The 24,885-nt window shown below is 37.9% G+C and overlaps 1 protein-coding gene across 2 annotated transcripts; it reads left to right on the top strand.

Annotated features, from left to right (window-relative positions):
• The first annotated feature begins 252 nt into the window (after nucleotides 1-252).
• Nucleotides 253-24,436, top strand: mcoln1a (mucolipin TRP cation channel 1a). Of its 2 annotated transcripts, XM_079812277.1 has the most exons (15): nucleotides 253-471; nucleotides 12,402-12,643; nucleotides 13,193-13,357; nucleotides 13,614-13,770; nucleotides 14,116-14,197; nucleotides 14,289-14,385; nucleotides 15,351-15,450; nucleotides 15,553-15,659; nucleotides 15,740-15,889; nucleotides 16,019-16,120; nucleotides 17,499-17,621; nucleotides 19,975-20,091; nucleotides 20,170-20,259; nucleotides 20,568-20,698; nucleotides 22,728-24,436. In XM_079812277.1, the coding sequence occupies exons 1-15, from the start codon at nucleotides 432-434 to the stop codon at nucleotides 22,762-22,764; spliced, it is 1,740 nt and encodes a 579-aa protein (XP_079668403.1). In that variant the 5' UTR covers nucleotides 253-431; the 3' UTR covers nucleotides 22,765-24,436. The 2 variants fall into 2 exon arrangements, with proteins under 2 accessions (XP_079668403.1, XP_079668402.1); XM_079812276.1 differs by having other exon boundaries at nucleotides 15,351-15,659.
• The last annotated feature ends 449 nt before the right edge of the window (nucleotides 24,437-24,885 follow it).

Below are 24,885 nucleotides of genomic sequence, written 5' to 3' on the forward strand. Positions count from 1 at the left end.
ATGAGGATAAAACAGGGAGACGGGTGAAGTGTGTTGGATAGTGAATGAATGTGTGTTGTAAGATTTTTTTTTTTTTTTTTTTTTTTTTTTTTTTTATGTGAAAACTAGATTGTAAACCTATTGTCTGATTCACACTCCGGAGCAGAAGGGGGCGGTAATGAACCAAAAGCTGGTTGCCAACCGCCGTTAAAAACAAAGAAGAAGAAGAAGAAGATTGTCACATGATATTGTCACATGACCTCAAGCATCGGAAGTTCAGTCAGTGCAGCTCGCGAGTGGATGCTTGTTTACATGCGGGAACCGGAGAAGAAGCCGTCAGTTACAGAGGGGCAGCAAAAAAGCCTGTTGAACACATTCAGGTCCCATTGTGCTGTGAATTAAACTGGGATTTTAATGCCGACATTGTCTGCACGTGATTTTAAATCGCTGACATGGCCGCAATGGACGCGAATAAAGTCCACATTTCCTCCGGTGAGTGATCGGCTGCGCTTCTGAATGATTATAATGACGCCTTTTAGTGCGTCAGTGACAGCAATAATAGAGCTATAGTCCTGAATTTTTATGGAGTACAAAATAGTACTTTTATTATTTGTATTTGTGTTGTGCATACTCTACACAGAAGAACTTAAGATATCAAATGTCAAAGAAACAGGAGTTTGATTATCACTGGTCACGAGCGCTGGACAACACCATGTCAGTGCTGTTTTTAGTCTATTTGACGTTTGTTGGAAGATTTTTGTTGTTGATGATTCACAAGGTCGGGTAGACTCTGCTGTTTGTGGATTGTGTATGTGATGCATTTTCCACTTGCTTGTTTTTGTATTTTTTTCCTCATTTCTGTCCCATTATTTCTATAGTTACACAATAAAACAGGGGCCTGATGTTGTGTTTATGGCGTCATAAAGTCATGCTGGTGTCATGCTAGATATTTTGTAATGCAGTACACAACACTACATTTTCCACATGTTTTCATTTTCATTTCACTCGGTTTATAATGACCATAAATGTTTGGAGAATCTAAACCTGATCTGCTAAACAAGACCCAGTGATTCAGTTTCTGATATCTTGGGAGTTTTAGATTGGAGAGACTTTAAATTATGTTTTATACCACAGCATTGTATGTTGAGGTATTTATTTTGATTGAACGATGTCCCAAGGTCCTATTGCAATTTTTTTGTATCAATACAATAGTATTCAGTAAAGTATCAAACATCCTGCCACAGTATTGGCTGGCAACCACAATTTCAGGGCCAAAAAGTAGTTCCAGGTTTTTACAGTTCAATATCACTTTTCAATCAGGTGAATCGTTTCAAGCAAACACGAAATCAAAATTTTAATGTAATTGCTGTCATGTTTTTATCTTCTTAATGCGTGTTCCTAGTCTTGTTGTGAGTCATCTGTGCATGTTATTCCAAAGAAAACAATTGCTCTGCAATGAAACACCCGCTTTTCAATATCCTATCAATTCACAATGGATTAAAGCAAATTCTAGAGTTTTTTTTCATTGACTACAAAATAAACAAAAGGGTCTGTTCACACGGATCACCTGGGGCCCGTTCTTCGTACCTCGCTTAATACATCTAAGATGATTAGACAGATCCCAGATCTTTTAATCGTGATAACTGATCTCTGGCTAATTTGGTTCTTCAAACGAATTTGCGGATTGGATTAAAATATCTGGATTAAATGATCTAAGATTACTGAGCGTTCTTTTTTTCCCTGAAGAGGGCAGATGCATCGATACTCGAAACCACGATCAGTAATGCAGCGATTGGCTGGCGTCAAGACAGCAACGTAATGACATCATATAATTAAAAAGCCACCTGGCAAAAAACTTGACAAATTACACAAAAAAACCCACAAATTTCTCAATCTTTATAAGGAAACAGCCAAACGACCAAGCCAACATAAAAGGTATAATAGATCAATGATAAATGTTTTTTTTTACATGATTACCAATTATTTATATTCCCGATTTTATACAGTATTTGTACACCCTTTACATTTTTATTTCAATGTTGTAATTAAATTTTTAATTCAATTTGAAGCAGATTTGTAACGTGACAGTATTCAAGTTTCTTATGGGTCAAGATCAAATTATCCTCTCTTGCGCTGCATCAAGCCACTCCCATAATATCCGTGATCACTTAAATTAATACACGGCTCAGATTAACTGTACAACGTGTGTAAACCAATAAAAATAAAATTATATAAAGTAATTATTCCATCACAAATAAATCGCTCAATCAAGTGGCTGTGCCTATAGTATTATACATTCTCATATACATATACAATATAACATTTTTATATTATTATTTAAAATTATTATTATTGCCCCTGGTTCAGTAATGAACTCTTGTAATAAAGTAGCAGTGGCTGGGACAGATTTTAAGTATCACCTCAAGATGCAATCTAATCCTGTTTACATGAAATAAGCCTGCTCGCGAGCAGGTTTAAGCTTACGGACCTGTTACTATGACAACAAGTCCAGGATGAGCTTCGAAGAACCAAACAATCCGAGATCATGTCAAATCGTCAACAATCAAATCCAGCTAACTGAGTTAGCGAGGTACGAAGAACGGGCCCCTTTTTGCATTCAAATCTAATTCCATTGTTTTTCTATGTAAAATGTGCGCTGTACGGACAATTTGTTTTATTCCACTGCCCTGCATGTTGAGTTTTTCCAAGGCAAAACCACACTCTTCAAGAAAAATATCTTGAGAATATTTAATAATTTATTCATGTTTTTTCTAATGATGCACCGAAAATAAATTTTGTAACAAAACCAAAATGAAAGTGTCTGTAATTAAAGGGTACATAAAACACACACTTTCTGCCAATCTCATGTTAATCTTGAGTACCTATAGAGTAGTATTTCATTCTTCATATCTCCGAAGAGTCTTTAGTTTTATCATACTTATAAAAGACAGATACGCTGTACTGATTCTTTACGAAAACAGCAGAGTTCGTGCAGTGGGCAGAGCTAAAGAGTCATGAGTGCACGCACGCACACACACACACACACACACACACACACACACAAAAAATACATCATCGCATTATCCCCGGATAACTTTTGATGTACTATACGTTTGTGTTGTTGACATTATATGCACTTACATGCCAACAAAACACAGACGTTTGATGCAGTTACACTCACGGCCTGTGGTTTCGACTCATGACCGAGAACAAACAAACACCCTTGCAGAACTCCGTTGCTGCTCCGGGAAAACAAACTGCATCCACTGTTCCCTTAATGCTTGGTTATTTGGGAAGCTAAACAAGTTTATATTTCCCTCACAACCAGAAACTCACTTTAGTGACATTGTTGATTTCGTGGTCTAAAAACAAAGTGACAGCGCTGCCGACTGCTTCCGTAACCCGAATGAAGCTCGTTGACAGGCACACTTTTGCTCTCGCTGTGGTTGATGCGTGCAGGCGCTCATTCGGGAGAAGTTCCCATACAAGTAATTCCTGCCTTTATGATGTCATACAGGGCCATACTCGAAAAAACTTCCGAAACTTGTTTGAATCCTGAAGGAGTGTATTTGGCACAGAAATACTTTTTTAAATTTTGGCCATGTTTAGCATGAGAATCCAACTCTTTAACAGTGTAAATAAGTCAGAATGCATGAAATAGCATTAGGCCTGTCGTGATTGGTCGATACAATCGACTGCGTCGACGCTGTTAATTAGTCAACGTCAATATTTTTAGTCGACTGGGTAAGTTCGATAAGATATGAAATTGTATTGTACCGGTACTTAAAAAATGACAGCACTCTAATAAGAGCAGTATTTCTTAATTTGCATCGATTCGATGCGTGACAGCAGGAGCGAGGACGTGTGTGTGTGTGTGTGAGCGGACGGATCGCGACCCCAGTTTCGTGGATTATTGGGTTTGAATGGTAAAAAATATGTAAAAATGCACGTCCTGACGAGTATTCGGCTAAACGCAGTCGGATATGTCTTTAGTGAACGCATACAGACCTAATGGTCTGTGTGAAGCAGGGCAGGGCAGGAACATGCCGGCCAAGTGAGTTTTTAGGGGGTTTTTAACCCTAAAACAATGAATAGTAAGTTCTGTCATATTTTTCGATTACTTTTACTGTTTTTTGCCATGGTATCGATTCAGTATCGGTGTTGAGGTATTTTAGTCTGGTATCGTATCGAAGTCATACTTTTGGTATCATGACAACATTATTCTATATAAAATGTATTTGCTGATATTCTCTTTTTTTGTAATGTTTGTTACCTTTTCACATTTTTTACTCTTTTAGTTTTACATTTTGTCAAGGGCTTGTTTACATGTATACTTTTTTATAGCACACTACCGAAGGCAACGTTGCAAGTTAAATTAAATGTTTTTAAGTACAATTATTGAAAATGATTGTGATATATTAGTCGATAGATTAATCGATAAATTAGTCGATAGATTAATCGATATAAAAATAGTCGTTAGTGGAAGCCCTAATTAGATCCCCGCCCCCCTTTAAATGTGGGTAATTGTAACTAAACTCTGTATGCTTTTTAGGTTGTCATGTACCAAGTTGATCAATTAAAACAAGTTCTTTGGTATTGAGTCGTCTCACGATATTTCAGCCAAACAAATTTAAATATTGCTATTTTAGCTTAATTTTTGGTTTCACAGTGAAGTGTTGACATAGCTTCTCCAAAAGTTATTTGTCCACACTGAGATTTAAATTATCTTTCTGCATATGAGTAAAACATAATAAAAGCTCACTGAGATGATACCAAGAGGCCAGACATAATAAGGTTCTCACACTATTCTTCTGATACAGTCATTTTATTAACAAAATATTCCACCACTTAGGCTACTGGTCGGCGTCGCACTCAATCGCTATTCCATGCATGGTCTAAAACGCAATTTCTGTCATATTTGCAGCACATGCCGGTAAATCCATAGATCTCTCTGGGTACACTGTGTCACATGTCTAAACGTGCATAATTATTTTTGAATACCTCCGTTTTCATAGTCCACATTGCATTGCAAAAAAACAAGCTTTTTAAATGTTTGCACTAAAAGGTGCGTCTTCAAAATGCTCCGTTTTCTCAGGACAAAAACGCGTCTCACTGTGGACTGATGCGCTTTCAAATGAATCCGGATTAATGTACACAGCCTTAAATGTCACTGTTTCAGTCAATGATTTCGGCCCTCCAAAAGCCATTCATTTCTTTTTCTGTTTCAGCCGAATATATTCGGTTGCAGAAATTTGTGCATGACTAGTTTTTTTTAATAATATTTCAATTCATGATTGTGTGTCGTTATTTACCTTAGACATATAGATCTTTTATTCGGTTGCTTTGTGTTTGTGTGTAGTGCACGGTTGGACAAGGCAGAATGACCGTGATGTCATCTGTGATGGGGTTATTATAACATGCTGATATTCATACCTTTGACTTATTATGGCAGCAAGAGCTTGTGTGGAGCCCTTTCACACGGTCTTAGAAATCATGCTGTGAAACAGGACGGATTAGATTTTTCTGTTTATTGTTTTTCGCATTTGATTGACTCTATCGCTTGTAGACAAACTCCAGTGCTTATGAGCAGCTTCAGACACTGCTGTCAAGATTCTTTTCACTCCAATAGACTGCATCAAAAATCTTCCTGTTATACAGTAACAAAAATGTGGTGCATCTGAGGCATTGGGTTTTAAGGCAAGATTCCAGTAACCAACAATGATGGTTTTGATTAGAGAGAGCAATGAGAGCCAATTGGTAGAGTTAATAAGTCTCTCTCCATTTGTGCTCAATAATGCAGCGATCTGCAGTTGGGATGATCTAAGAGTAAAGAAACCGGGGAAATCTCAGTTGCTCAATGTGGACGTTACAGGAACTTGGAAATTAGAGAAATATTATGAGTATATTTAGTTCGCCTATCTGTACTTTTCTGCTATGTAGTAATAAAACGGTGCTGTGAAATATCTCATTTGTCAGCACAGACACGCGCTGCAATCATTAATCTCATTTGAGTGGCTGACCCGCTTACTTTTGTCTTTTGTATTTCACTTTCCTTTCTGTCAAGATTAGGTGTTTTCACTCTGGATTGTGATTTATGTGGTATTTATGAGGCATGAACAAAGGTGTTCCACCAAATTTCCAATATATATATATATAGGCGTAAATGTGTATAGTACATCTGAATAAATCCAAATCGAAATAGCAACATGGCTTGGTGCACTGTAAAATGTTATTTCTGTTATAAGTATTCCAGATTTTCAACCAGGAATGATGGATGCAAACTTCAGGTCTTGGTATGACAAGGATGCAGTGAGGGTCAAAGACTTGTTATTGACGGTCACCTAATGTCATTTCAACAAATTATGGATAATTACACATTTCTAAAGTCAGACTTTTTCAGATTTTTGCAAATTAGGCTTTTTATTCAAAGAAGCACAACATTAAATGATAATCTGGAAGTATCTCCAGTTGAGTGAAAGCATCGATTAGCCTTTTTTATAATTCGATTTGTGATCAAACGGGCACGGACATGCAGAGCATTCTGAAATTATGGGAAGGGGAGTTGTTCATTCCAATTGATGAAGTGATTTGGGACAAAGTTTGGGGAAATGCTGAAACAAAATCGGTCTGTAATCGTACAAAGCCATTCAACTGAAGGTTTTACATAGATTACATATATCTCTGTATAATCGTAGATATGCTTTAACAGTTCCTTTCCCCTTTTTCTCTCAAATGCAAGATTGAAATATGTATTCTAAATCACTGTTTATGGTCACGTCGTCTGATTCAGAATTATTGGAATAACATACTTCATGAAATGCAAAAGATTCTAAGTATAAACTGGGCTTGCCTGATAATTTAACTTCTGTGGCTAATAGAAGACTTTTCAATATCATGACTTTTGCTGCACGGAAAAACATTTTGCAGTGGATTATTGACAAACCTCCCTCTGTGAAAGGATGGCAAAAAGTGTTAATGGTACTGATACCACTGGAATACTTCACACATAATCCACTCTAAGACACTTTTCAGTCACAAAACATCAGAGCCATTTTAAAATGATCTGGAGATTTCTTTTTATTTTCTCTTTTTTTCTTATTTTTTGTATATAGTGTTAATCTATTATCAAAGGGTGTTGTTTTTGAGTTCTAATGTGTGTAAAAAGGCAATAAAAAGATTAATATATTTTTAAATATAGAGGCGTTTTACTGAAGATAGCTTCAAAGGAACAAGCAAAGATGAGCATAACTGATGTCCATCACATATGCATATTGATATATAAAAGTGTTTTATTTTTCTTCTTCTCACGAACATCTAGATATTTAAAAAATACTTGAAATCACAAACACAATTTTTTTTTTTTTTGCAGGAAACTCACAATTAAATTTTGTATTTAGATACTAGATAGTAATGATAGCTTCTGTGAAAATATCACTGGACTGAATGAATCACTTACCATTTCGGTTTGCACAAAGTCCTTTATAAAACAGAAATTCACAGAATTGCAATAGAAAGACATGCTTATATTTTAGCCACCACTTCCAAAATTCATATTTACTGTAGTTACAGATTTAAAATGCTTTTAGTCAGTGATTAAAAAAAAAAAAAAAAAACATGAGCAAAGCATAATTTTTGACTCTGTTTACAGAAGAAGCAGTGCAGGAAGTGCATTGGCGGAATTTACATTATTGACACTTTTTCATTGTGAGAAATGAAGACAAAAAGATTTGAGGCCACAAAGATTCAAAATCCAACATTCATTCACAAACCAGCCATGCTACTTTAAAGAAGTGTCCTTAATAAGCTAAGCTAACCAGCCTTAAGGCCCTTTCACAAGACTTGCACCACCACGCTTTGCAGTGAAACATCAAGATTTGCTGCCTGCATGTCAAGCATTGTAATGCGATGATCAAAGTTCTGCTAATTTCACTTCATTACAAGGGCAGTGCACAGACGTCATAGAATAATGTCATACAGAAAGTAAGTTTTGGTGTTTGCTATTTGAAGCGTTTGTGTTCCCCTTTCATTTTCCTGCTTCCTGGCAACCACATAAAATGCTATCCATGAGACTATGTGCAACGCTTTTCATGTAGAGGCCGAAGCGGTGCATGACGCTTGCGTTGAGTGGTGTACGATGAAGCCTTGACACTAGTCTGTTGTCTCATCATAGATCAAATTCACGTCACTTTTGTTTTTTGAGAAGTCTTTGACAACCCACCCAACCACCCATCCCTCAAGTGCTCACACGTCAGTTGTGCATGTATATATGATCCACCCCACATTGAATTTGGGTCACAAGAATGCTGTGTTATTTGCATACAATATATTTTTTGTTGTTTGCATGTGTGTACTAGTTTTGTGTTGACTGTGCATGCACAACATCCTATAGGTTCTGTACAGGAAACAGAAATAATTAATTCACCTTTCGATTCTTCGCGGGTATGGGTCCGAGTCGTTCGCTCATCCCGTGACAGCCCCATAGAGGCTATGCTGTCTGTATCGGAAAGAGAAATGATTAGTTCACCCCCCGAGTCTTTGGCTCTGAGTCGTTCTTTTGTCACATGACATAAGATGGATGCATTTGGATGCATAAGTTAGTTAATAATTCCCAGACTTACTTACAAATAAGTGCATAGGGCCTAGTCAGTTTAAAAAACAAATAATAATTTAATCTCTTTTAGTTACATGATGTGTTTCTGGTCTCAATGCAGCTTTTTTTATTTCTTACAATTATAATTTTTTGCATTTCTGTCATAAATGGTTCTTTTTCTTATATTGAATGTGGTAATAAACAGTTTGTAAGGATTTAAACTTTATCTGTTTGGTGGAGAAAAATCAGTTTGATAAAGCAAAGATACCTATAATAACAACGTACAGTTACATGACAAAAGAACGAACCGGAACGACTCCGATCGGGAGGTGAGGTAAACTAACAGACTGCATAGCCTGAAGACCCAGCTAAGCATTGAATTAATCGTTTCTGTTTCTCATAATTTGGCCTTGCAGCTTTTTTCTTATTTGAAATATGATCAACATTGCGTAGATGTGTTAGGGAATTTGCCTATTAACATGTAATATTTTAATTATATAAATGTAAAATGTAAATGATCCGAACTTCCCATCACTAGTGTGTACTAGTATTATTTACTTATATTTTATCAGGTTTTTGTTAATAGTACATTAAGGCATTATAATAAGAGTTTATTTCAGGGAATTAAGATGCATTTTCTAAATTCTGAGTGGCAGTTGAGAGTTTGAAAGTTACCTTGACGACTGTGCATCCTCAGACAACAAAGAGCTAGAATAACACACAACTCTTGTCTCTTTCTCTCTCATTTAATGCTAAAGGTTAGTCAAAATTCTAATCACATTTCAGAGGAAAAAAACTGTTACTCAAATGCTTAAAGTCCAACTATTGTATTTCATGTGAATGTTCAATTTATTGATAATTTTTATAATTTAATAGTTATGTCATAGAGAATTCTGTTAGTTTGTCATTTACCTGAGTTGGTTACCTGAGATCAGTCAACTGTGACAGACTCTGAAACATTTTGTTAGGATTTATTTATTAATTAATTTACTTATTTATATATTTATTCAGAGTAAAAAAATAGATTTTCTTTTCATTCTCATTTTCTCATTTAATACTATAGACAATTCTCATTTGTTGAGTCGACCTCCCGGGCGACATGCACTATATTGCCAAAAGTATTGGGACACCCCTCCAAATTATTGAATTCAGTTGTTCCAGTCACTTCCATGGCCACAGATGTATAAAATCAAGCACCTAGGCATGCAGACGCTTCTACAAACATTTGTGAAAGAATAGGCCTTTATCACAGAGGAATTGAATACCGGAAGTGCGCGTCGAAGCAGTGTGCTGATTCTTCCGGTTATGCATGTTTTCAATGTGCTGTGAACACCTAGCTGAACAAACGACAATTAAAATAAGCATCTGCAGGATGATTTAAAAATCCGGACATTTTCCGAGACAGGAGAAGAGATAAACTGATCATTACTGTGTACAGGATTTTTCAAACTCTGTTGAACTTGTAGTTTTTTAATCCGACATAAGCCGAGGGTCGTAAACATACGTGATTATTTCACCACACGGTGACAGTGCACGTCTAAATAGTGTCCGCGATTAAGTGTGTGTAATGCTGCCTTCACGTGCTCTCGGAATTATCGTAAATACGAGTTTCCTAGGTAAACATTGCACATGAACGCCCTCACATTTTGAAACTTGAATGCAATGCGCTCGTAATCACGACTTCAGAAGTCGGAATCATCAAATTTCCGATAGCACGTGAAGGCAGCATGAGACCTGACGAATAAGATCTGAATGAACATATTGATTTGTATTAATATTTTAGTCATTTTTCTGTCACTTTTCAGTGACAATCATTTCACTGTAGCCTACAGTATATGTAATTCACACATTTATGCCAAAATTCAGTCATGCTGTTAACGTATTACTGTTTAAGATTAATTAAATGCTTAACATCGTTTACTTTCTTTAAGGCAGTTACCGCGCATTCATTCATCTATTTATTACATGAAAATGAACCATGGTTTTTATTACAAATAAAATAAAACATGGTTATTGTAGTTTATCATGGTATTTGTAGTAAAACTAATACAAATGGTAGTCAATCCACGAAAAAAAAAACATGGTTACTACATTCTTACTATAATAAAACCATGGTTAACTTTCGTAAGGGTGTTTATCAGTCAAATTAATTTAAAAATGTAACAACAGGTATGAAATATGATTAGTAAGAGACACACTGTTAATGAGAAGACTCAATCACTGGACTGCGGCAGGTTAGAAATGTATTTATTATTCAGAATGCACATTTGGATGGGAACATTTCCGCAGGCTGACGATATGAGACGTAAACATCCGCAGTTTGGAAATGCATACAACACACACACACACACACACACACACACACACACACACACACACACACACACACACACACACACACACACACAACTTCATCCCACCATATCAGTCTCACCCATGCTCTCCTCTATTCTTTTAGTGTCAGGAAATGTTCAAATCTGAGGTAAGGATGTCATTATTTAGTATTAGAGCACTGGATCGCTGCAGTTACACCCGCGTTTTGATTGAGTCGCGATGGGACCGGAAGTAGAGGTGCACTGCTTCACCTACCGGAAATAGGAAGTGTGATAAAGGCCTATGGCTCGCTCTCAGGAGCTCAGTGATTCAAGCGTGGTACCGTGATAGTTTGCCACCTGTGCAATTAGTACATTTGTGAAATTTCAACTGTCAACGGTCAACTGTTATTATAACAAAGTGGAAGCAATTGGGAACAACAGCAACTCAGCCACGAAGTGGCAGGTCACGTAAAATCACAGAGCGGGGTCAGCACATGCGCAGAAGTCGCCAACTTTCTGCAGAGTCAATAGCTACAGACCTCCAAACTTCGTGTGACCTTCAGATTAGCTCAAGAACAGTGCGTAGAGAGCTTCATGGAATGGGTTTCCATGGCCGAGCAGCTGCATCAAAGCCTTATATCACCAAGTGCAATGCAAAGCGCCGGATGCAGTGGTGTAAAGAACACCACCACCACTGGACTCTAGAGCAGTGGAGACGTGTTCTCTGGAGTCACGCTTCTCTGTCTGGCAATCCGATGGACGAGTCTGGGTTTGGCGGTTGCCAGGAGAACGGTTCTTGCCTGACTGCATTGTGCCAAGTGTAAAGTTTGGTGGAGGGGGGATTATGGTGTTTTTTGTTAGTTTGTTTTTTCAGGGGTTGAGCTTGGCCTCTTAGTTCCAGTGAAAGGAACTACTAATGCTTAAGCACACCAAGACTTTTTGAACAATTTCATGCTCCCAACTTTGTGGGAACAGTTTGGGGATGACCACTTCCTGTTCCAACATGAAAGCACAGTCCATAAAGACATGGATGAGTGAGTTTGGAGTGGAGGAATTGACTGGCCTGCACAGAGTCCTGACCTCGACCCGATAGAACAGCTTTGGGATGAATTAGAGCGGAGACTGCGAGCCAGGCCTTCTCGTCCAACATCAGTGCCTGACCTCACAAATGCGCTTCTAGAAGAATGCACAAAATTTTTCATAAACACACTCCTAAACCTTGTGGAAAGCCTTCCCAGAAGAGTTGAAGCTGTTACAGCTGCAAAGGGTGGGCCAACTCCATATTAAACCCTACAGATTAAGAATGGGATGTCACTAAAGTTCATGTGCATGTAAAGGCAGACCCCAAAACTTTTCTTTTCTTTCAACTGTCTTTGATTGCGTTGCCCCAAATGGCACTCCAATCACTTGTGGTTTTCCTATGAGTCTGCATTTTCGTGACGTAACACCGCTTTGACTGAGGGGAAGAAGTCTGCTTTTTTATCATCTAACTGATACTATCCATCTCTCTCTTTCAGAAGAGGATAGGCTAATGTTTCCGGTGAATCACTATGGTTCGAATGACTGCAGGGATGAGTATGGTAACCCCAGGCTGACCCCCCTGACAGATGGCTGGATAGGTGCTGACCAAGAAGAGGAAGCGTTGCGCAGGAAGTTAAAATATTTCTTCATGAGTCCCTGTGAAAAGTACCAAGCCAAAGGCAGAAAACCTTTTAAACTGGTACTGCAAATGCTGAAGGTTCTTATAGTAACTATACAGGTATTTATTTATTCTTCGATTTTCTCTCTTGTGTTGTTCTCTTTCTAGGGCTTGTATACTAAACCCACAGCTTATTAAAGACAGTGTTGTAGCTCAAAGTCTCAGCTTTACCCCCAAATTATTCTTTGACCACTGTGACATTTCCTAGAATCCCAGAATTAACCTTTGGTTTTGCACTCTGTTGTGTCACTGAGTTTGTTAGGTTGGCTAGCAAAGTAGCAAGCATTAATTAGTATGTAATATATATATATATATATATATATATATATATATATATATATATATATATATATATATATATATATATATATATATATATATATATATATATATATATATATATATATATATATATATATATATATATATTTTATATATATATATATATATATATATATATATATATATATATATATATATATATATATATATATAATTACATACATACATACATACATACATACACTCTTTTTTTCCCCCTCTCATTTACAATTTAGCAATTATTAATGGATACAAATTCTTCCTTTTTTGCTTTGTCATGATCTCCAGCTGGTACTTTTTGGTTTAAGCAACGAGATGGCGGTGACGTTTAAAGAGGAAAACACAGCCTCGTTTAAACACCTCTTTCTCAAAGACTACGCGGATTCAGATGACGCGCTTGCGGTTTACACACAGAGTGATGTTTATGATCACATAAACTACACAATAGAACAGGTAATGTATAATTTTGACATTGACACATACACTAACTCATTCATATGGGGCCTTTTTCACTGTAATCATCTCGTAATTATTACTATGAAACTAATGAATATATTTTGAGGGATATATTTGGGCAGTGAGCCCAGTGAAGTCATAACACAAGTTTGTTTTCTGAATTTGTTTATCGGACTAAATGTATTTCATAGCAGCTGGTCATGTTTATTTTTAACGCCTTGTATAACGCCCTTTCTTTTCACTTGTCTTTCAGTACCTGGCTTTGCCGGAGACGACAGTGGGCCGCTACGCATATGTGTACAATGTCGGTGTGAACGGGAGTGCGCTTTCTCTGTGTCAGCAGTATTATAAAAAAGGCAGGATCGACCCAGCTAACGACACCTTCAACATCGATCCGCATGTGGTCACAGGTGACAAGTTTTCGGCCTCTTTTTCCTCTATTGCTCAATCATCGTTTAATCTCAGAAATATACCTGTCCAGGTGTGTATAGGATCAAGGCAAAGACTTAATATTAGTTTACTAGCACTCATAAATTAAATTTTTGGGGGATTGTTTATTAGTACTGATTAAAACTGGATAAAACTAAAAGATCGTGTCAATTCCTCTTTTGCACATTGTTGTTACTTGCAGTTCCTTGTTACTGAGTGCACCACAGGAATCACTTTTCATGTAATTCTAAAATAAATCATCTCATGACCTGTCGGACACTGAGGCTGGTTTAGGTGGTAAAGAATTTCTCTCTTCCTCTCTGTAGACTGCGTTGGCGTGAACCCTTTGTCCACTCCCACAGCAGGTCTGGGCAGTAATTACAGGAACTTCACCCTTAAGTTTCACAAGTAACACGTTTTTTTACTACTAATACGTTTCTTCTACTCTGAAATTTTCATTAATGATCTAAAACTCTAATATCAACACACTCTCTCTCAGGCTCATTAATGTCACCATACAGTTCCAGCTGAAGGCTATAAATCTTCAGACCATCATCCACAATGAAATTCCCGACTGTTACACTTTCTTTATCACAGTGAGTTTGCACATGAAATGTTACATTTAACCCAATAAAATTATTTTTACAGAGCTATTAAAGAGATAGTTCACCCAAAAATGAAAATGACCCCATGATTTACCCACCCTCAAGTCATCATAGGTGTATATGATTTTTTTTTTTTTATATATATATATATACGAACACAATCAGAGTTATATTAAAATATGTCCTGGCTAATTCAAGCATTATAATGGCAGCCCAAAATTTGAAGCTCAAAAAAGTGCATCCATCCATTATAAAAGTACTCCACACGGCTCTTGGGGGTTAATAAAGGCCTCCTGAAGACGTGAATCGATGGGTTTGTGTAGTAAACTTGTGTGATTAAAACTTTATAAAGTAAAATATTTATCTCCCGGCGGACCGCCTTCTGTATTCAACTTACGAAAAAAGCGTAACTGGCGCAACATAGGACGTTTTGAATCGCCGTCTGGCAGCAGCTATATATTTTCTCACCTGGGCTCTTGTTTTTATTTTTATTTTTTTATAATAACAAACTTTCTATTTTTGAGCAAATGTAAAGGCACTTTCACACCAAAATTGAAATAATAACGCTGAAGGAAATGCAAATTCAACCGTGTACAGTAAAGGGCGCAGCTCCAACAAACCTTTCAGCTGCGCTGCTGCCATTCTGGATTGCAGAAGAATAGGATTATTTAGGATAGAAGAAAGTTTAACACTTAATTCACCAATAAAAACTACAAATCTAAAGTCATTTTTGAATCATCGGAGGTCAGCAGCAAGTACATTGGTCAATAAAGTGAGATTAAATGCATGAAAATATTTGTTTTATATAAAACATTCAATTATTGGACGTTTGCAAAGTATTCTGATTTAGCATTTTAATTTCATTTACTGCATATATATATATATAAAAACTAACAATGTTATGCCCCTCTATATAATTGTTTTTACTGTATATAATGTTATTATTTTATGCTCAGATTCTGCTGGATAACAAAGCCCACAGTGGTAAAGTTAAGATCAGTCTTGATAATCAGGCCTCCATAAAGGAATGTAAAGACCCAAGTGTGTCTGGACACGGTAAGATTCAACTACCTCATTCAATGAACTTTTCAGGTGAATTTTATGGAATGTGTATAATCACTATAAATGCTTGTACTCATGCTATCTCTCTGTCTCCAGCTGACAGTAATGCTCGTGTGTGGTTTGATGTGGCGGTTGCAGTGGTGTGTATTCTCTCTCTGGTCCTCTGTGGTCGCTCTATCATCAGAGGAATCATTCTTCAAAACGTAAGATATTGTGTCAAACAAATCCACATTAATGTGCCAAAGATCACTTAGTGAATCCTGTCCTAATGTTCTCTCTTCAGGAGTTTGTGAAGTACTTTAAGACCTCTCTGAAGCGTGATGTCCGTTGGGGAGACAGAATGGAGTTTATTAACGGATGGTATATTCTGCTCATCATTAGCGATGTGCTCACTATCACAGGCTCCATGATTAAGATCGGCATTGAGCTAAAGGTTAGTCAGAGCTGATGAGCATCAGCTTCAGAAAATGGAAGTTCTGAAAGCTTTGTGAACAAAGAAGCATTGCATTAGGTCGCCGCAATCAGCACTGATACTTCATGATACTTTGCTTCAACCCCTTAGAACCTCTCATCGTATGATGAGTGTGGGATCCTTTTGGGCACCTCGACGTTATTGGTTTGGGTTGGAGTTATTCGCTACCTCACCTTCTTTCAGAAGTACAACGTGAGAGACAAACACACCCACACACCAATGTACATCCAGTTACACTGGCCATTTACACATTTTCACATTTTGCTTGATCTTTAATGAGAAAAGACTGATTTAAAAAATATATATATTAAAGGGTTAGTTCACCCAAAAATGAAATTTCTTCCATTAATGAATCACCCCAAAGTTGTTCCACACCCGTAAGACCTCCGTTCATCCTCGGAACACAGTTTAAGATATTTTAGATTTAGTCCGAGGGCTTTCAGTCCTTTGAATGTAAGTGTAAGCACACTTTGCTGTCCTCGTCCAGAAAGGTAATGAAAACATCATCAAAGTAGTCCATACGTGACATCATTTGGTTAGTTAGACTCTTTTGAAGCGTCGACAATACATTTTGGTCCAAAAATAACAAAAACTAAGACTTTATTAAGCATTGTCTTCTCTTCCGGCTTTGTTTGAATCCGCGTTCACGACGCCACAGTGACGCTGCTGACGTAAGACGCTGTGACGTGTTATCTGGTGCGACAGAGCTTCGTTTGTAGTCTGAGGGAGACGCACACTGTAAACAAGCTGTTCTACATTGTTTGTATTGCTATATTTTTTTTAAAATGGTGCGTAAGTGTGCATGTCCCGGATGCCCTAATCGCCAAAGATAACCAGATAACACGTCACAGCGTCTTACGTCAGCAGCGTCACTGTGGCGTCGTGAACGCGGATTCAAACAAAGCCGGAAGAGAAGACAATGCTTAATAAAGTCTTAGTTTTTGTTATTTTTGGACCAAAATGTATTGTCGACGCTTCAAAAGAGTCTAACTAACCAAATGATGTCACATATGGACTACTTTGATGATGTTTTTATTACCTTTCTGGACGTGGACAGCAAAGTGTGCTTACACTTACATTCAAAGGACTGAAAGCCCTCGGACTAAATCTAAAATATCTTAAACTGTGTTCCGAGGATGAACGGAGGTCTTACGGTGTGGAACAACATTGGAAGAAATTTCATTTTTGGGTGAACTAACCCTTTAAGTATTCAATTATTTTTAATTAGGTTTAAATATAAATTCCTGCCTAACCTCATTCATGCTGCATATTTGAGAAAATATGTTTTCGAAGCCTGGAACTCTATACAATTCTGGACTAAATACACACACACACACACACACACACACACACACACACACACACACACACACACACACACACACACACACCCCACACGCACAATATACAATAATTTTGGTATTTTTGGTTACATTTTGTTGCTTTTTTCACTTATTAAATATATACACCTGAATTGTGACCACATCTCTAGATAAGATGTGCTTGTGAGACAATTTTAATGTTTTTAGGATGTGGAATTTGCTTACTATATAGTGTTTTCCATTTTCAGATTCTCATTGTCACATTACGAGCTGCATTCCCTAATGTGATCCGTTTCTGTTGCTGTGTGGCGGTGATCTACCTCGGTTATTGCTTCTGTGGTTGGATTGTGCTGGGACCCTATCATGTTAAGGTATACAACTTAAGACTGACAGAAGCTAATTAAGCATAATTCAAATAATGTGATTTTAATCATTTTAATTCTTATTATTTAGCAATAAGCCATTGTGTTTTGACCTTTTTGACATTATTATTTTGTTTAAGAATATGACAATTGTTTTAATTTCATTCATGCTGTAATGTAATAAAAGTCCAAAAGAAAGAATGTTTTTCAGAAACCGTAAAAAGGTTTAATAGTGTATATACCGTTAAAAGTTTGGCGTCAGTAAGATTTGTTTTTTGAATGAAATTAATATTTTTATTCAGCAAGGATGCACTTAAAGACACTTAGATTATAAAAGATTTCCATTCAAGTAAATACTGTTCTATTTAACTTTTTAATCATCAAAGAATCCTGAAAAACAAAATTCAAAGTTGCCACAAAAATATTAAGCAGCACAATGTTTTCAACACAGGATGATAAAACAAATGTTTCTTGAGCAGCTAATCAGCATATTAGAATGATTTCTGAAGGATCATGTGACACCAGCTTTACCATCACAGGAATAAGTTACATTTTAAAACATTAAAATACTAAGCAATCGTTTAAAGGTCGTCCCATGGCATGAAATTTTCATTTTATGAGGTTTTTCAACATTAATATGAGTTCCCCTAGCCTGAATATTGTCCCCAAGTGGATAGAAATGTTGATCGGTGTAAAGCCGAGTTCTGGCTGTCTTTCTCTGCCTTTGAGAAAATGACAGGCCAGACGAGCCAATCCTGAAGTCTCCTGGTTTGACGTCCAAGCAGGAACGGTTTCCTCCCTTTCCTCCGCCCAGAGAATCTGGCACACCCAAGCAAACGCTGGAGAGATCATTACTTGTGAACGAGTGAACGCTGGCAGTTTCTCAGTGTTTGAATGTACAAATGAAAACAGAAGTCTTCTTTCAGTTCCTTCTGATCTGTGATCATTGATTTCTTATGTGTAGCTTATTATTTATTATTCGTGCACACGCAGCGGCTTCTCTCTCTCCCGACAGAACGGTGTTTTCGTGTTTTCTATCTTGTGAGTCAGTGTTTTTGTACGTCCTCGTCGCGTCTATCTGTTCTAAAATGTGCATACAGTCTTTTCTGCTCAACATCAGCAGAGTAACATCTTTAGAGATAAACCTCACACACGCCGAGGCTCGGCCTTCAACATCCCCGACCCCCAGTACTGCATCTGCCCACAGCGGAGGCACCAAACACGGCCAGAGATTAAGCAGAAGGGGGGTAAGCGTGAGCGTATCCGGCTAGGCTAGCCAGCTATCCCCACAATAAACTGGATTACATTCGATTACTGCTGTTGTGTCTTTGTTTGCGCTTTGTACTCAATGCGCGTCACTGACGCTTTCCATATGATAGGAACATATCTAAAAATAATGGTATTATCAACACTTACTAACTCGTTCATCTCGACAGCTGTAATGGTACTTTGCATGTGTTACAAAGTTGGTAATAATGATGAAGACGGACTCGGCGTGACTGGGACTCGTGTTTATTCAGAACTCTCAAATACAAACACAATAAACTCGCGCTGACTGACAGCGCTCTCATAACTCAGTAGTTACTATAAATAACTTTGTTAGCAATCGCTGAGCTCAGTCTCTGGTACATTAGTGATGTCTGGTTCGCGAACGATCTTTCTTTTGAACCGGTTCTTTTTAGTGAACCGAATCAGTTCACCAAATCGGACTGAATCGTTCTAAACGGTTTGCGTCTCCAGTCAGCGCTGATCCATAATTTACTAAAGTTACTAACTTTCTGACATGAGTGACAGTCCCTCCGACTAGAAATAGACTAATAACTGGAAGTATATTTTGTAACTAAAACAGTTCACTGAACTGAGACGTGCTGAGAACTGATGTGAAGTGAACTCAGGTCCATCCGTCTCTCTGGCAGCAGCTCGTGCATCGTAGACCTCTTAAACCACGCCCCCTCCGCTCATTTCAAATGCAAAGATGTCAGCCAATCACAACAGTGGGCGTTTTTACTGAAGTCTCACAGCAGACACGCCTCTTGAAGCAGGGCATTCAGCCACAGGGCAAACATCAGTATAGAAAAAATGCCTTTTATTTCTAAATTATGACATTTTATGATGTAAAAATCTTACAATATAAGTACACCTCAGGAAACATTATAAAATAATAGAAAAATGCCATGCCATGGGACCTTTAAAATTGTGAGAATGTTTCACAATATTATTGTTTTACTGTACTTTTGATCAAATAAATCCAGCCATGGTGAGCATTAGAGACTTCTTCAAAAAAATCTTACCATCCAGAAACTTTTGAACATGCATGTGTCTATGGTATGTGACATTTATACTTTTTGTTTTGTATCCTCAGTTCCGCTCTCTCTCGCTGGTGTCAGAGTGTCTTTTCTCTCTGATCAATGGAGATGACATGTTTGTGACCTTCAGTGGCATGCAAGAGAGCAGCATGCTGGTCTGGGTCTTCAGTCAGGTGCGTTTAAACACACAGGTGCATGCATGACAAATGCCACAGAATTCAGAGCACTAAAGACACTCTGTTCTTTTGCAGGTTTACCTTTACACGTTCATCTCTCTTTTCATTTACATGGTGCTCTCTCTCTTTATCGCGCTCATCACTGGAGCTTACGAGACCATCAAGGTAAGCGTGAGAGATGAGGTAGATAAAGAGATGTAAATGAAAAACACTTTTTTGTTCCTGATGTCCTCACAACACGCACAAACATGAAAGTCTTTATAGAAACTCTCATTTTAAAACTTAGAATTTTAGTTTGATGGACTATTTTTAGTTTGGTCCTAATCAAATAAAAGTGTAATTTTATTAATTATCTTTATTGTAAATTATACAGGTTTTTTTTAATCCTAATTAAGGTGACAATGAGTTATACATCTGTGAGATGATCCAAACAGCTTGATATGGTAATGTGATTTCCTGTCATTTCCATTCAGCATCAAACTCAGGAGCCGGTCCATATCACTGACCTGCACGCGTTCATCGCTGAGTGCACTGACACACCCTGCTCTGGAAAGTTCCGCGGAATCGAGACCTCGCCCTGCTCTTTCTTCTGCTGCTGTGACAGGTGTGTCACTATAGAAACAAAGAAAATTGGCATGAAAACGGAAGTTGCGATTAGTCTTTTCTTCCCTATTGTGATGTATATCCAAGTGAAAATGTAGGGCGGGGCTTTGTGTCCCTGGGAAATCGATTGGATGGTTGTGGTTTGCTATTGCTGTAATCAGAGAAGAGGTGTCACTGCAAGTTATTTTGATTAAAGATTACGAGAGCACATCAATTAAAAAAATGTATGTGCACAACACAAATAAGGCAATATTTTGTATAAAAACCATTTTGATTTCATGGTGACTTTAATATCAGAAATATGCTTAAAAGAGATACTAATTATTTATGGTAATGTTTATAATTTCCACTTTTGTTATTGTAGAAATAATAGATTAGACTGCCCATTTTCTGGACCTGATATTACAAAAAGTATGGCCCAATTTGCAGATTCACTATGGTACAAGGGGGAGGTTTAGTTACAGTGAGGTGTACCAATCCACTGTGCAATCTGTATTAACAGCGATAACTATTCACTATTTTTTTTTTAAATGGTGAAAAAAAAAACCAAGAACCTGCTGCCAAGTAACATAAACTTTGAAAACAAACAAATAAAATGGCAAAACTATTTGCATTTAAAGTTAAATATTCAAATGCATGTTATCGTGAACAATTTATCCATGCATACGTTTAATATTTGTGTAAAGAAATTGACTTCATAATGTTTAATCAATGTCATAACTGGATCTTCCCGTGAAAACGACAGACTTCTCCAATCCCGTTAGCTCATTTAAACCAGTGGATCTCAACCTTTTTGACTTCATTGTGCACAACAATATGAAGCCACACAACCCCCTCAAAAAACTACCTTTAAATATTTAAGAGCTTGGCATAACAAGAAAGATGTACAGGTGAAGTGAATAAAACTGATTATTTCTTCATCACGGCACCTGTTAGTGGGTGCGATATATTAGGCAGCGAACATTTTGTCCTCAAAGTTGATGTGTTAGAAGCAGGAAAAATGGGCAAGCATAAGGATTTGAGCGAGTTTGACAAGGGCCAGATTGTGATGGCTAGACGACTGGGCAGAGCATCTCCAAAACTGCAGCTCTTGTGGGCTGTTCCCGGTCTGCAGTGGTCAGTATCTATCAAAAGTGGTCCAAGGAAGGAAAAGAGGTGAACCGTGTGCGTCGCTTACCTGGGGAACACATGGCACCAGGATGCACTATGGGAAGAAGGCAAGCCGGCGGAGGCAGTGTGATGCTTTGGGCAATGTTCTGCTGGGAAACCTTGGGTCCTGCCATCCATGTGGATGTTACTTTGACACGTCCCACCTACCAAAGCATTGTTGCAGACCATGTACATTGGAACGGTATTCCCTGGTGGCTGTGGCTCTTTCAGCAGGATAATGTGCCCTGACACGAAGCAAAAATGGTTCAGGAATGGTTTGAGGAGCACAACAATGAGTTTGAGGTGTTGACTTGGCCTCCAAATTCCCCAGATCTCAATCCAGTCGAGCATCTGTGGGATGTGCTGAACAAACAAGTCTGATCCACGGAGGTCCCACCTCGCAATTTACAGGACTTAAAGGATCTGCTGCTAACATCTTGGTGCCGGATACCACAGCACACCTTCAGGGGTCTAGTGGAGTCCATGCCTCGACGGGCCAGGGCTGTTTGAGCAAGAAAAGGGGCACCAACACAATATTAGGTCATAATGATATATTTTTAAAGCTTATTTTAATGCCTGTTTTGTCTTATTCAAAATCATTTTAAGTCATCTTGAGGCCCCCTGGTTGAGAACCTCTGAACCCCTTACCTATAAACTATGTTTGTGTTACCTATAAAATATACAATCACAGCTCATGCAAAGAACAGCATCTTTTTTACTTTTTAAATAATCTTACACTTGGATGTATGTCACAGTATAAAATAAAAAATTAGTTTTATCACAACTTTAAACTGGGGTAATAGAAAATATTTTACCAAAAACAATTTTTTTTTTAAATATAACTGAAGGCTATAATTGTGTCTGTTGGTGTAACCCTGCAGAACCACCACATATGAGGACGTCCTCCTTGTCAACTAGTGAAGGCTTGAGGCCCGACTGCACCTCCCTCTGCTGGTCACACTGCGCTAGTGCAACTGGACAGAAACCAGTAAAAAGCTCCAGACAAACTACTCAAGCCACAGTCGCTTCACTTCGGACCTGAAGTAGAGAAGAGCATATATGATTTTGACTGAAGAATTGTAGAACTGTAGTTTTACCTCAACATGTTTTTAGTTTTAACTTAATCCTGGAGGTTGCCAAATGCAGCCCAGTACCCTCTCTTTAGTCTGTACTGATTAAGACACCAGAAGATTGGAATGGAAACACTATTTGACAGATAAACTGCACAGTGCACACGTGCAGGCGATTATATGTACAGTAATCATTCCCTGAATGTTGATCCCACATATTTGTTCAGTGCACGTGCTGTGGTGTGCAAGTGGGTCATCGGTCGCCCTCACTGAGGGACACAGTGGTCAATGATTCATAACTATTGAGTTGACTAACTAGTCACGTGTTTCTAAAGGAGACTGAACTGGCAGGTCTAAGCTTTAGCAGATGTTAACCTCTGCTGCAGCATACGATGAGGAGACCATGTGACTTAAACCCAATCAAGCTTGGGTAAAGTTGGCTCTTATTCAGCACTTGGAGCAGAAACCGCACTCCCTAGTGTCTTAAAGTCACCTACACTGAGCCATAACACAAATACATGCTCTGCTAGTATGAATTCATACTCAGAATGCCTCAACTTGGCCTTAACACTCTCCTGATGTGTGTAGATGGCTAGAATACCTCACTGTTGGATGAGATGTTGAATAGGATGATACACAACTTCACCTCTATATTTTTTCGACAAACTGATTCATTGTTTTATATGCAGACTGGATCAAATCATAGCGTAAAATGAAATTATATTAGGCAGCCTAGTATTTTACAGCTCCCCTCCATCAGCTTTGTTTTAAATCAGAGGCCTTGAGAAGATGGCTGGCAATGGCACAGTGTCTGTTACCATGGTGACATTACAACAATAGAACCCATCAAAAAAGCTTGAACCATATCATGCACGAGTCTCACTTCAGAGGACAAACAAGCCCAATCGTATCTTCTCCATTATAATATCTAAATATTTAAATTCTGGGGTCTGTGCAAGCCATTTGCTCAAGTACAGAATTAGTGGGACCAGTCATATTGTGATGTCAGTCAGCAGCTTTTCGGTCATAATACATGTTTTCCTTTTCATCTGAATGATCCTGTATTGTTTGCATTTGTAATTCAATCAATTGTGTTGGCTCTGTTTCAAATGATTTTAAAGCGCACAATCTGCAAACAGAGCGTACTTTCTGTTGAACATGTGAAACTACACCAAGTGGTGATGTAGATATTTCATTTTATCCTGCAAATAGTTTGATTAGAGTGTGTGTGTGTGTGTGTGTGTGTGTGTGTGTGGGGGGGGGTAGATGGTTTGGAACTTGTGCAACTTTGCCATTTTGCTGTCAAAAACATACATTGTAGATCACATGATGTAGAAGAATCTACTGACCTTCTGACTGGAGGATTTTTAATTTCCAGTTTTTTTATCTGTTTGTTTTAAACACTTGTACAAGTGTCATTGCACATTTTTTTTCCTGAACTTTGTTCTTGACAGGGTTATATGTGTTATTTTAATGTTCATATGTATATGTTCAATACAGAGATTTTCTAACGTCTGTTTAATATAGTGTCTTCCTTTTTGCTGTTGTTCTACGTTAACCATCTAAACATAGTCACTATACCATATGACCACTAGATGGTGTAATGAGAGCATTCCCCACACAAATCTGAACCTCGTGGCACCTAAATTGCTCTAGTAAAATATTAAAATGACTTGAGAAAAACTGATTTGTAGAAATATTTAGCCCAGAACTGTGCAGAGGTGCGTTTGCAGGCATGTTTGAATAGCTGGTGTAAGCAGGTGCACTAGTGAGTGTACATTGTTTGAGAAGGCTATCTGAGACCACAGATTACACACACTGTTCAAACAGAGCAAACCCCATCAGATGCTGATCTCAGACCTGTGGCCACTGGTGACACGAGAGGCCTGCTTTACTCTTCTCTGAATATGTGCCACACCCAGCTATTCAAACACAAAGACTTAACAGGAAGAGATTTAATGTAACCACA

Source organism: Gobio gobio (genome assembly GCF_949357685.1).
Source record: "Gobio gobio genome assembly, chromosome: 3".
In the NCBI taxonomy this organism is placed as follows: Eukaryota; Metazoa; Chordata; class Actinopteri; order Cypriniformes; family Gobionidae; genus Gobio; species Gobio gobio.

Coding starts and splice junctions, on each gene's coding strand:
- mcoln1a (XM_079812276.1), top strand. CDS start 432: ATGGCCGCAATGGACGCGAATAAAGTCCACATTTCCTCCG. Junction 15,890..16,018: donor AGATCGGCATTGAGCTAAAG/GTTAGTCAGAGC, acceptor TCAACCCCTTAG/AACCTCTCATCGTATGATGA. Junction 20,092..20,169: donor TGGTCTGGGTCTTCAGTCAG/GTGCGTTTAAAC, acceptor GTTCTTTTGCAG/GTTTACCTTTACACGTTCAT.